Below are 14,159 nucleotides of genomic sequence, written 5' to 3'. Positions count from 1 at the left end.
CCTACACACCGTGCCCTTCTGGACAGGTACATGGGTTTCTTCATTCACTGGTAAATATTGAGCTTCCCTCGTGTACACATTACAGCAAAAAGCTCTGTGAAAATTTTTACTGAACTTTTTTATTGAAAGAATCTGGAAAACTAAATCATAAATGTGTGTCAGATGCTCCAGCATCATGAGCTGCACAAGTGCAAAGGACTATTGACCTATATATATTATTAAGCAAACAACAACAATAAATGATAAGCCAAGTCACACAGGCTATTTGCATGCCCAGAGTCCTCAACATTTAATGAAGTTTCCTTTGAAGTTAATGTGCCCAAAATAGGAGGCACAGAATGAGCCACAAATATCAATATTGATTTTTTTTTGGCATTACTGTTTTGGCTTGAAACCCCTGGCAAGAGGAACACTTTGTGCAGGAGCATTTTCAATGTTTCTGTGAAAAATTAGCAGAATACTAAATTCCACTCTGAATTTGAAATATGAATCTGAAATGTACTTTGCTCAAGCTTTGTTGAAGAAACAATTTATTACAGCACTTAATCTTCCTGATGAAAGAAAAGGAGATTTTAGCCTGCTAATAAGCTGTATAGAAGCCATGACTAATTAACCTAATTATAGCAGCCTGTGACAAAATGTGATTGTACTAAAACCATGCCTCAAGTAACTGGAGTTGCCAAAAACTCAAAGGCTAATAAACCAACACACATTAATGGAACATAAACACTAATAAAGTTGACACCAGCCATATATTATAGCAAAATCAATACTACAATCATCACAAAAGACAATCTGAGGAGTATTCAGTATTTGATAACATAGAATTTATTATCTGAAAATCCTGAAACACATAAAATTAGCACAGTTTATTGACCAATGACTGGAGCTCTTCGAGATGTGCAGTTCATGGGGACAGCATATGCATTCTGAGGCTGAAGACACCCAACACGTGCAGCACACCTGGACGCATCTACATCCTGCTATCTCACAGATCAGCAAAAGGATGTGCAGAGCAGCATTTTCTTGGCATCACATAGTTTCCATCTCAACCAAAAAACCTCAAGAGACTCAGTGGGAGAGAGGAAGCAGAGTGGGAAGGGCTCACCTCAAAGAGAATCAGTTATTGCAAAGCAACATCAGGTGACAGCCCGCTCTCAATTCCTGCTTACCTTGCGGTAAGTTTCCAGCTACTCCATGCGCACAATGACCACATGATAAATACCCAACACTGCACCAGTTTGGGATGGCTGAGGGATGACGAGGGCAGGCTGCTGGTGGGGACAAAGCTGGCGCACTTACCTGGGGGAAGGGGCAAAGGCCATGTTCATTGATGCCACTGACACTGTTTGAGCTCTGATGGGTAGCAGTTCCTTACTGCTGGTCTCATAGCAGGCTGTGACACAGCATGCTATGTGCTTTGACATCATGCACAGAAATGCCTGTTCTCTTGGATATGTCAAATAGTGATGCAAGAGTAAAGTCTGAAGAACGAATGACTGGGAGTTGATGTTCCTTCTGGTGTTTGTGACCCTGAGCTGGCAACTGTACCAACTTCAGCACAGTCGTGATGCAGTTGCAACAATCATGATGAAGCACATGGGTAACATAAAAGGCCATTTCACCCACACTGCGTTGGAACTGGCCAGCATGGAAGGGATCATCTCACAGAGAAGAAAACTCACTGCAGACTTAGAAGGTGTCTGCTTGGAGAATGTACCACCTGCAGGCAGGACTGGCAAAGGCATCCTTGGGCACTACGAGAGTAATATGGTTCCCAAGAACTCCCCTGGAGTTCCCTCCAAAATGAGAACCAGAGCCCTGAAACCTATGGTGGAAGGAAGTTCACCTTCCAGAGGAAACTTAGAGGACAGAAGTGGAAAGAAGCTTTGCAGTGCAGAACGTTCCCAAGCAGTGAAGAACTCCAACCCAGAAGGACTCCAGAGGAACTGAAATGCAACATTCACCCTATATATCCCTATGCTGAACACGGGCACGGACAGAGAATAGCCGAGAAAGCCTGAGATTGAAAGCAATAATATGTATGTACATCTATGATCTGTGCAGACTGCACAGCCCAAAGACAAAATACGCTGCTGTAAAGCATGCATTTCATGGGCTTGATGGCTGATTTCCCCTGATTATGTGTGTTGACCCTAGGTGTCCATTTAATTTGTCTTCAAAAGAGAAACAAAAATAAAGCTGCCGCTGTCTGCTGCAAAATGCCACCACTGAACAAAAGATGATTAAAGAAAGGGTGTAGAATTTCTTTAATTCCTCCATTATTATGGAAATATGCCTTTTAGAGGATGAACAGGGCTGGTTTAGTGAGAATATCCAAGCTTATTTTATGGATGAAAATGTGATTGTGACATTTTCAACATGAGCTGGGTCGTGTGCATGCGCAGAAGGCGGCAAAGGCCCCGTCCTCACTGCCAGTGAAGAGACGGAGATGATACTTCCTGGTCAAGGAAGACACGTCCGGCGTGATTGTTCCATGGTACCATTTGGAATCGCTATGGGTGACCCAGCTTAGAAAGGTCAGCTTCATCTGACTTCTGAACCGCAGTCTGCAACTTAGAGCTCCAGCTCTGTGCTACCTCAAAAGACAGCGTTTGCCAAGTGAAGAACAACTTAGCACGTGCTTGCCGAGAAAGGCATGAGCCACCATAAACCAGGGCTCCTGCAAAACTCTGGAAAGCTCCACAAAACAACGTAAACAGGAAAAGAATATCAGAGATATCTTGGGCCTGGATGAAGATATTTTGTCTGGTCACCATCCAGGAACCAGATACATTCTCTGTGCAGCATAGGGGAAGGGAGAGAAAGGAAAAACTCAGTGTCCCAGATGAAAATTTGAGAACTATCCCAATGAAACCAGGATGTCTTCACTCTCTTTACAGCACCAGAGAAATGTCCCATGAAGGCAGCATGTTACAAATAAAACTGATTCTTAAATCACAGCAGGTGCCGGAAGCCACAATAAAAGAAAAGATACAATCTCAGATCCAACAAGGTGTGAATGAGCATGCCTAATCTGAAGAACATTTTGACCCCTTCCAGAAAAGAAATCACACCCTCCTGAATCAGGTTCAAATCCAGCACAATTCGCATCTGTTGACACATAGGAGCAAAGATAGGATAACTCAAATCTCTCCGGGCTGCTCTTACTCACCTCTCTCTCCAAACACATGGCAGCTGTTAGACCTTTTCATTGTCATAACAGTATTTTTTTGCAGAAAAAAATACTTCTCCCTTGCAGAAGGTCTGTCAACTGTCACTACTGTATCCCCAGAACATCTCTGCAGATGATCATATTTACCTTAAATTCCGACCTCTTCCCCAATACAGTGAAGATGTCCATGTCCTTTACAATTTATAACCACAAAAAACAGAGGATATTCTCATTCCTCTCTTAGACAGAGAGAAGCCTAAATCTCAAAGGGAAAAATCACTTTCTCAAGGACACAGAGATCAGCAGGGGTCATGAGGAGCCCACAAAGTCAGTCTTGTACCTACAGAACTCTCCATTTCTGTGGCATTTTTGTGCTGCCTCTCATGTATGGCCAGAACTTTGTCCACCAAATGCTGTAAGGACCAACCTGAAGGCTGCTGAAAGGCTTTTAGAGGACATAAGGGATACTGATTTCACACAGTTCAAGGGAAACAGGTACCTTGATTCCTCCCCAGGAGTGATTAGACAGGAACTCAACAGGGCTTGTGACTCTGGTCTGTGCTGGGTATCTTAGTAGGAAATCCAGTTCTACTGTGTTGATTTCTTTACTCATCAGAAGTATCTGTAATTCCAGACAAACAAAATACCCTTGAGCAGTCAGGATACCGAGCAGCAATACACTCTAGCAGATTAATTATTCAACTCATGTAGCTGCCAAAATGTGGCTAAAAAGTACACAGTGCCCTGTGTTGGAGGGGTGTTAGGTGCTTTGGGTCTCCCCAAAAGAGGACTAGGAATGAGTATGGAGATTGGCAATGTAAGAGGACCAAAGTTTGGGAAAACTATGTAGCAAGGGCTGTGATCCAGGTTCATAGCACACTGAGGAGAAGTCCCTGCCAGCAGAGACACAGGCTGCAGGGTGTGCTGCAGGTCCCCGTGCTTGATATCTGCAGCTAGAGAACAGAGAACTTCCTTGAAAGGAGCCAGAGCGTGCATCCCGAGGGCCCTTGTCCATCTCTTACTGTCTTGTTCAACTTTGAAAGTAAGTGAAGACATAATGGAGAGCTTTGAAAAGCAAGCAAACAAAAACAACAACAAAAAAACAACTCCCATGGTACATGCACCAAGAGAATAAGCAAGTCCCTGAGGTCTCAAATGCTGGAGAGCACTTGGACTGTTCATCTACTACCAATGTTTTTTACCACCAATGGTGCCTTTCAGGAATACATGGAGAAAGATTGCCAGAGCAATGTTCCAGGTAATTCTGGAAAGCCATACATGCTCGTGAGCCCAGCTGGAGCCACTGCTCCAAGCACACTGTCAGACTTCTGAAATCTCAGAGACAAACTCCAAAACCCTGAACTCCAATTCTGGGTGGAAAAACAACAGTGCTGGCGTGGCGAGTTTGTCGTTTCCTTGTCACAGATCCTAGACTGTATCTCATTATTGCCTGCTGGGCAACGGTGTCTGAAGTGTGCCTGGCACCTCTTCCACCAGCGACAGCAATGCCGTGCTCAGTTCAAGAGCCAACGTTTTTTTGGTATGGGGGAATCCTGAGCTTCATCACTCAGCTGCCCCCACCCACTGGAACTGAGGATGCTGGTTTTCCTGACAGCTTAAAGGGACCCATTAACTATTTCTAGTGCTTAGTGTAGTTACAAGCATGACGTGTGCTACTTAAACACTTTACTTAGAGATATGTATTAGAAAATTTAGACATCCTTTGGGTCAGAATTAAGGCTGACATTGCAAAATATAAGCTAACTTTCTACACACAGACAATTTAATAATTAAATACACTGTTAGCGTCTATGTTTTTATATATGTATATGAATATATATGTGTGTGCATATATACTTACTTTCCCTTTTACACATAGTATTTTGTTATGTAGAATAAAAAAAAATCATGGCAATTGCTGGATCAAGGTTAACTAGACCTGTACAGCATTTTGGCTGTTCAAACTTGGTTCATATCTGCATTCTACATGTCAGAGCATTTGCACAGTCATTCACTGCACAAACTTAATAACAATTTTGCAACATCATGCCAAGCACTATTTATTGACTGAACTTGATTTCAGCATTGGGATATACAATGGTCTCCTTGCTGAGACAATAGACTAAAAATCATACTAACATCCTAGACAAAAGACAGCAGTTATGTAGCAAGCATTTCTTTTGGATAAAACCACAAGCCTTCAAGGCTAGGCCGCTTGCCCCTTATTTTCAGGTCCTGCAAGCAGGTATTGCTCACTCAAGCAACCATTTGTCAGCATAATGCAAATCAAACACAGCATTTGTGACCATTACCAGCAAGAGAGGCAGAGAAGAAAGTCAGTCCCCCAGCCCCTGCATTTGCCGCTTTGATGCTGGAGACCACAGCCGTGACAGCTTGAGCTTTCTCTGCATGCCAATATCTTTGCCTGTAAAATAAATCCTTGTATACAAACTGCACGAAATGGTGATGTTTACCTGGAAGGTAACTTGAGCGGTGTAGGTCAATTTATCACACTCAAACAGTCCCCGGGTTATGTACTGGAACACGGAGAAGGTAATGCTGTCGATGAGATTCAGCACACGCGCTGCGAGGCTCTCATCCGCAGAAGCCCTCTCAATGGCTTTCTGAAACACGATGCTGAAGGCCTGCGTGGGGAGACAGAAGGACACCGGTGGTTTCTAGATGCTCTTTGCGTGCTCCTGGGTATCACCTGAAGTGTCACAATCAGTGAAGCCAACTCGGATGCTCTATCTCTGGGGTCACAAATAGAGCATTCCCACCTGCCCAGCAGCGCAGCCCACCAGCTCCAGGAGGCAGGGAAACACATCTAGAGACCAGACCCTGTATCTGCCTTTGGCTGCTTTTTCAGGAACATACAGCCAGGCGATGACGACATTCCTTGTGCCATTGTGCTCTCTTGGGCTTGAGGAAGTGGTGCAGAGACAGGCCGACTGAATTAAGACACAACAGATATAGGAAACATTTCTCTGACCAAATGTGTTCTCTCATAGGGATTGCACAGTCCACTTTCTCTGCAAATGTTGAGCCAAAAGACAGTGGAGTTCCCAGAGGAAAGCATACCTCTCATTTCACAAATGTTTCATCTTAGAAAAAAGCAATTCCCCTAAATAAAAAAAAAAAAAAAAAGAAAAAGGTCCCATGAGTATTCTACTGACTGGATTCAGCAAAGGACTAGATGAGAAGGGCAGGTAGGACTTCACCTTGTGGAACTGGGATTAATCAGTCAGTAAAGTTCCCTTGGGGATGGATGCATGCATCGAGAATGATGCTTTTATATAAGATACTAAGGATTCTTATAATACCAATTCTTATCTAAATGAGAAAAGACGAAAAACTTTCAGAGCCGTCCATTAGCAAATTACCAAATGCAACTGGAAAAGGCAAAAGAAAAAAAAAAAAAAAACTCAGTCCTGATTAGCAATGCAAAATTAGTGGGACCTAGAGCTAATAGGAAATAACCAGGCCAATGCTAATTAATAGCACCAACCGGACAAGGCACGACTGTGTTGGCAGCATTATTTTTAGGGTTCTACAAAGGAAAAATGATGCCTTAACGAATTAAAGTAACATTGATACCTACTGCATTATTAAATAATTGCAGAATGCATTTTCCTGCTTAACATTTCTTTAAATTGCATTAAAACATGCTGCAGAGTAGCATATAAATCTTGTGTACTGTAATTTATAATGGGCTTTTAGCTGTGTGGTAAGTATTTTAAAATAATCTCTGTGTATCTTTACACAATGTTTTATGATCTATCATCAAAATTTATTAGACAAAAACATTTCATCCAATAATTTTTTATGTATTTATACACATTGCTAATGTTAACTGGAAAACATAAAACGAACAAAATACAGAAGACATAGATTAGAGGTGAATCCTCAGAAACTCCCGTATCTATTACGTATGTGTAAAGAATGAATCTTTCGAAGGGCACTCTTGCACAGAAGATATTATGTACATTGTCCTGGTAAAATTATTTCAACATATGAGTTGTAGATATCAAAAAGAAAAGCTTCCTTGTGGATGAGGCTCAAAATATTGTAATCTCTTCTCAATTACTTTTGCCAGGTGTGTTTGGAAGAAGTTCTAGACTAGGATGCCATCTCGTCTAACCCTCCATCCCCCAAAATACCTTTCTCCTATGATAAAAAAAAAAAAAGGTCTTCTATTTACTAAGCCATTAAAACCAGAACTCTTCAACAAATACCCTGAGAGGCCCTTGGGTCTCTACTGGCCAGACCTATTGAGACTACTCTGACAAGGCAAGAGATTATCTGCACTTTCATTTTTACTGCAGCAGGTCCTTAGAAGATGCTCAGGGACCAAGACTTCCCCAGTGTCCTGGGCGGCACATGCAGAGCACCGAAAGGGGGACCCCTGCCTAAGCAGCTTCAAAGATAGAGGGGATGGCTTGAAAGAAACCCCACTTCCTACAAGTCAAGGAACAGAAAGCAACTGATTAAGTGATGGCCAAACATGAAGCAAAGGCACAAACTATGAATTCACTACTGGTCACATATTTCGTTCTGAAGGTCTATCTCCTCCATTGTGGCAAGTGGGAATCTCAGTCTGTTCACACCTGCCATAAAGAGAAGCACTGATGTCTCAAACATAGTCAAGGAACTTGGAAAACATGACCGTGCTCTCATTCCCACAAGATCTGCTACCGGCTTCCCACTGGGCTCTGCTGCCTTATGGCAAGCGGGATGGTTCAGCCCCTCACTATGAGTAGTAATAAAGACATTGAAATCGACCTGTCATGTTGGAAATGGCCTCCAGGTGTTCTGGTGAGAACTGCTGCAGGTGGGGACGTTCTCTAAAAGAGGGACATCATTCCTAGTTCTCCATGTACTACAGAGGTATACTTGCTAGGGGGGACGAGTAGGCTACTTAGACAAGACAAAAAAGTAGCAAGGCCTTTGGAGCACAGGCCCTTTGGCTATGTCTCTGCTACATTTTAGGAGCACAGGGCAAGAAGTGTTCTCTCTCCCAGCACGGTCCCCATTGCAGTGTCCATACCGCTATTATGAGCATGCCTATAGCTGAGAGTGCCAGCAGCCACACTGCAAGGTGGTAACACACCCATAAATCCCATCTGGACTTCTAGCCTAAGGACAGTTTAGGCTGTAGGCTTGCTTGCTTGATGGCAACACAACGTTGTGAGAAGAGCAGAAACACAGCCCTCCAGAGGACTCCTCCAGACTGTAGGTAAGTGTGTGCGCAGGCCTGTACCAAAAAGTGGTGAACGTTCAAGTCGTGCACATACTACCTATTCCTTCGCATCAACCATACACAGACACTAACCCCAAGTTAGATTTCACACCGTGCTGTTGACTACCTGAAAGGCTTTTGTAACTGTAACGTAGGAAGCATCCAAGCTCCTGAAAGACCAGCCGCTTGGGACCCTCCTAGTCTTGCAGAGATGGAAGTAGGAATGACTTGCCTTTTGTACAGAAGGTGGCAATAAATCCCTGGTGATGTGGTCTCAGACAGAACTGCGTTTAGAGTGATGCAATGTTTTAATACTGCGTCATTTGGAAAGTCAGGGGTGTTTCAAAATCAAGGTCTTGGACAATTGTTAAGGGCGGCGGCAATTCCTGTTAACTTATGAAATATCTGCACAGGCATTATGACCCCGATGACATCACAGATACAGAACTAATGTAAAGAAAAGATTAACTGATGGAGCAAGTGACTTCAAATGCTGTGCAAAATCTCTGTGCATAAATATATAAAATACACAGAAAAAAGTCCTTTCTTGGCTCTTTCCCCATATGATATCTTTTAAATCCATTGCTCATCTTCTTCTGCCAGGCTAAGGCTGTGAATATGGAAGAAAGAACGAATGGCTTGTGAGGTTCTGCTTTGCAAAGAAACTTCCTGGATTTTTAGTAATAAAGGTTGTTAATGCATGGCTAAGCCGGACTGTGTCTTTCCACAAGACTTCAACCACTTAGAAAGAAACCAAGCAAAAGAAAGAAAAGCTAATTAAGGCTCATCTAACCCGATCCCAATCTGACCAGCTGCGGCGGGCTGACTGGCAAATCCAGAGCCGAGTAGGGACCCTGGGTCCTGAGCAGGGACCTTTTCTTTTGGCATTCAGACCACTCCTCACTGGGTCTTTGCAGGTGCTGCTGAAACTCTGCTCCTTCCACCGAGGGCAGCGATGGATGCGCTCTGCTCAGCGTTCGTGGCAAGTGTTGGGCAAATCTTTCCCAATGAGCACTAAACACTATTGCAACAGACGGGTAATGTAGGTAAAGTAGACATACATAGAAATAAATTACAGGAAACTTTTCCATAAAACCAAATCAGTAGAACGGTTTAGGTTAGATCACCTTTCTATCTTGGAGTTCAAATATCCCCAAGAGGTCCAAGACGATGACTTTGAACCTCAGTAAAAGAGAGAAGCAGCAGCACTGCCTCCCGCAGTCGTGGGCACGGCCCGCGGCTCACGGGGACAGTACCTTCAGCGAGAACTGGTACATGGGATGGATGGCATGGAGGTCGTTCATGGTGAAGTACAGCAGAGAGGCCCGTGCGGCGGCAGGCCTGTAGTGCTCTCTGGCTTCGTTAATCTTGGTTTCTGTCACCTTACACTCCTGGACCTGGGAGGAAAAGACAGAACAAAATTGTTTTGAAAACATCTTTGTGAATTGAGTATGCAGCCCAGGGGAGGGCTGACGTCAGGCCAGCCAGTGGGCAACCCGCATGTGACCAGCGCAGGGACCAGCCTCTCCTCTCCGGACCCTGGTGCAGCCCGGCTTGAGCCACCCGCTCCCAGCAGCCCCCTTCCTCTGGCATATTCTCCATTTAACTGCATTTACCACCCTGTTGCCCAATCCTCTGTTTTCCCGAGCCCCCTCCAGGCTTCTCACTAGGATCCCTGCTCTTCACTAACTGGAATTGTTTTTCTCATCAATGAGTTTCTCCCGCTAATTGCCCTCCTCCTGTGCAGGTCGTTAATAAAGCAGGGCTGAACAGAATTAGTGCTGCTCTCCAGGCAGCTTCCCTTGAGGCTGAGAGCCGCTAATTTGTAAGTGCTATTCGCTGCCTTCCCTCACCAGCATTTTACGCACCCCTACCTTGCTGGCCAGCTGTCGGCATGGCTGCTGTGCCGGACATGGAGAAAATCCTTTAGGCAGATACATCACCCCATTATCATCCAAGTCCTGTTCATTCTTTCATTCCACTTCAGCAACATAGAGTGACACCCTCGAGTCTCTGGGGGATTATTTTAGGCTCTGGCTACGTACAGTCATAAGTGTCTTGCAACGCAGCCACATGCTGCCGAGCCCGTGCTGACGCAGCTACCTTGGCAAACCATGCGATGGGGATGTGGCAGGAAAGGGCTCAGCACATGTCGTGCAAGCCAGCAGGGCATGACACAGCCCCCACCGAAACGCACGCCACTGTGTCTCCCTGTGCCATGACCTGAGCTGGTGTGAGCATGTCTGGCTGGGGCACATCAAACCTTCCCAAGGAAGCACAGACTGACCCTTAATACGTCGTGTGCTACCGATACGTGTTGCCATCTATGGGATTAGCCTGTTTGAATGTCTCCATGAGCAACGGATGGACTATAATATCTGAGTCCCCCAAAGAGCAGCTTCAACATCTGCAGAAACAAGCATCCACTTGGGTCGTGAACCACCTGTCTACAGCAGATGAGTTCCCCTTCTAGCAGCGCCCATGTCCCTCCACTGACTATAAAGGGAGTCCAGAATCTAGCTTAGATTTAGGCAACTAACTTTAGGATGTCCCATCCCCAAAACAGTTAATAAATCTAGTAAAATAAAAGCCAGACATGGGGAAGACAGTTGCTTTCCATAAATAGAACAGGGAGGACTTCCACAGGAAGGAAAATACTGGCTGAACTTTCTTTTTTTGGGTAGACAGACCAACAACAGAGTGAGGGTTGACTTGAGAAGCAGACCTCGAATGGGGCCGTGAGGCAGCTTTGCATGTGAGTACCAAACCCATAAAAACCAGATGCAAACTCCAAAATTCATCTCTCTTGCCACAGAGCTGGCAGTGACCAGCTATACAACCACAACTTGTTTAGAAATTGAAGCACTTCAAGAACGCCTACTTCAATAGGGAGATGTCAAGCTTGCCAGGTCAAAAAACATCCCTTCAACATTCCCTTTGGGGGTTCAAGCAAGCCCTCCTTAGAGAGCTGAATGCGTCCTATGTACAATTAACTGCTAGCAGAAATAATTCCAACTTTTAGTGTGGAGGATTGCTTAGTTCCTTAGTCACCAGAGCTACCGTGCTGGGAAGTGAGATGCAGTTCCAGCCCGACCCCAGCACATGAGTAACTATCCAGGCAGCACAGGCCAGTGGGCTGGAGGAGGAGAAGTGTGGGCTGTGAAGATGGAAGGACTGGATGTGGCACTTCAGGACATGGTTTAGGGGACATGGTGGCACTGGATTAATGGTTGGACTTGATGATCTTGAAGGTCCTTTCCAACCTTAGTGATTCTGTGATTCTGTGTGACTGCAGAGTTGACAATGGCCATACAGGAGTCCTATTTGTAATCCTGGCATGACAACCGCACCTCTCAAGTTCCCCCAGTGGCAGGGGAAAACCACTGTGCATTTAACCAACCCCACCTAGCCAGCAAAGTGAAGTAGGTAGGTGGCAATGCACAGCTAGTACAAATGCTGATTTATACTTTAAGGAATGGAAGGATATGAAATACCCAAATTCTTGCAGATTTTCTTGAGACTGCAAATTCAACAGATTCCAGTCCCTAGTCAGTACTAAAATCAAGTTTAATGTGAGGAAGTATTCAGGATTACGCTGTAACAGTTTAGAGCTGCCTTGATACAGTGTGTAAATTTTATTGTCTTTACATCCAACACTGACATTTCCTCTTGGTCTTAAATAGGCCATTTAGCATACAAAAGCTCCAAAGAACTAAATGGCCTGAAGCTGTCCAGAACAGAGAGCACTTCAGTTTATACACTTTCTGTTCTCTGCTCAGCAGAAGGGGCAGAGATGGACAGAGTAAAGAAGTTATGTTCCACACAGAAATCCTTAAAGATAACACCACACACATGCTTTTCTCTAGGCTACCACGGTCTTTGTACCTTCTCCTCAATTTCTGCAGCTGTCTGTTTAGTGATCTCCAAGTTCTCCACCAATGCTGTGTCTCCCAGGAAGTTCCCAGATGCTGATGACAACCGAGAGAGCAAGTTGTCCTCTAACGTTTTCAAGGTGATTTTGAATCCATTCTGTTGCTTTGTGAGATCTGACTGAAAATAATAAATTCAGAAAGTTTTAGTCACAAAACACGCAGGAAAGTAAAGATTAGCCACCTTCGCGTGGGAACAGGTTTCTCAGTGACAATTGCCACAGTCCACTATTGCTTCCTCCTGCTCTCTGTGACTCCTGGGCATGGGCAGAGCTCTGGGGTTCACTATATATCCAACAAGCCATCAACTCAGAGAAACCTTGAACAGCACAGAAAGCACCAGGATAACTGAACCCTTTCACTAGGAATGTATTAAAATTCTGGAAATGAATCAGGAGGAAAAGACCTTCATCCCTCATCTCAAACATATATCCTGCATCTTCATCTTAGAAGTATCTAGTCATTGGGCTCAAGTCAGCCTGGATAGTCCCTGCTGCTTCTCACCCCTCCTGGTGAACCTCTGCACTTGCACATACCAACAATGGTCACACCAGCAATGAGGACCACGGGGTTAAAACCTGATGGCAAAAACAACCCCAAGGCCACTTGGGTCCAGAAATTACCACAATGCATCTCAGGCTCAGAACTAAGGGCAAAGTCACAGCCTCACTTAATTGCTGCTCCTGTTTGTATTCTGGCCTCGAGATCTCACTGGGACCAGTGGCTTACTGTGCTAGAAGCTGTCCCCCTGCCCGGGGAGTTGCAAACTCAGCACAAAGATGGCCAAGCAGATACAGACCAGTAACAACCGTCTTGGCTCAAGGGCAGAGCTTCTGAATTATAGTGCAAATTCTTCCAATTTCTGTTGTTGTTCTGTTCTCTCTGTTCTCCCCAGACACTTGTTCTACTTCCCTCTCTTCTGCAGAAATACAAGTCATTAATGCTGTTCATGGTGGAAACAAAGACTCTCATCTGGCTCCTTTTTGAACCGATCCTCCAGAACAGGCTTTCTCCCATGAAATGTGATTGCCTTATTCTATGTGTTTGCTCAGGGAAATGGCATCTTTCCTGGATGTCAGGTATATTATGTTATTCCACTATATGGTCCTATTGTGAATGCCTATTTTTAGCACTACCACAGAAAACATCCTGTGGAAAAGCTGTGCATCTGATTTGGATGCTACTAAGATACGAGCCTGGTGACTATTCTCTACATAAATGAAGTCAATCGCTAACACCCTGATATGTAAAACATTGCTGTGTGATGCAGTTTTAAATCCTCATACTGTATTTAAGTGACACAACTCAGAAATTCAAGTAACTTGCAAAAGAGTGTTTTATAGCCTTGCAAAAAATAGCAAGGTCCATGAAGTAGCAGACATGATGCATGTGGAATTGAGACAAGTTCTGGGCCACGTCGACTGGCACATGACAGATTCAGTGTCATAAACCAAGTGATTTAATGCTCCAAAGACAGTTTTTGGAAAACATACCCACACCTTTCAACCACCTACAGGGTCTGGAAGAGCCCCAGAAATGGGAAATGTGAACTTATGTCTCTTCCAATAGTACAACACATAAGGGAGGCAGAACTATTTGCTCTGTTGTCAGAGTTTTTCAAGCAGATTAACTAAGTCTTTCATTAATAAGTCATCTTCCAATATTTGGGCTGAAATTTCATATACTTGCTGTACACACACTCATTCCATGTTAATGTCAACCCAAGTATTCAGCAGAGTGTGCACCGAAGCGTGGTTTTTATTGGTATTTCAGCTATAAATGGTTGTTTTTAAAGGCCTATTCTGTAGGCATTACA

The 14,159-nt window shown here is 44.3% G+C and overlaps 1 protein-coding gene across 1 annotated transcript in view; it reads right to left on the bottom strand.

Annotated features, from left to right (window-relative positions):
- The window catches only part of LOC104622299 (dynein heavy chain 9, axonemal-like), a gene marked incomplete at both ends in the record, with an annotated part of 57,463 nt that overhangs the window by 20,001 nt on the left and 23,303 nt on the right, over positions 1-14,159 (bottom strand). The window contains 4 exons of the mRNA XM_010289037.1: positions 3,675-3,797; positions 5,650-5,820; positions 9,671-9,811; positions 12,300-12,464. Coding sequence (XP_010287339.1) covers positions 3,675-3,797; positions 5,650-5,820; positions 9,671-9,811; positions 12,300-12,464 — 600 coding nt within the window. The remainder of the gene's footprint in view (positions 1-3,674; positions 3,798-5,649; positions 5,821-9,670; positions 9,812-12,299; positions 12,465-14,159) is intronic.

Source organism: Phaethon lepturus, unplaced genomic scaffold (genome assembly GCF_000687285.1).
Source record: "Phaethon lepturus isolate BGI_N335 unplaced genomic scaffold, ASM68728v1 scaffold14506, whole genome shotgun sequence".
In the NCBI taxonomy this organism is placed as follows: domain Eukaryota; kingdom Metazoa; phylum Chordata; class Aves; order Phaethontiformes; family Phaethontidae; genus Phaethon; species Phaethon lepturus.
This window is presented reverse-complemented; position numbering and strand designations above follow the sequence as displayed.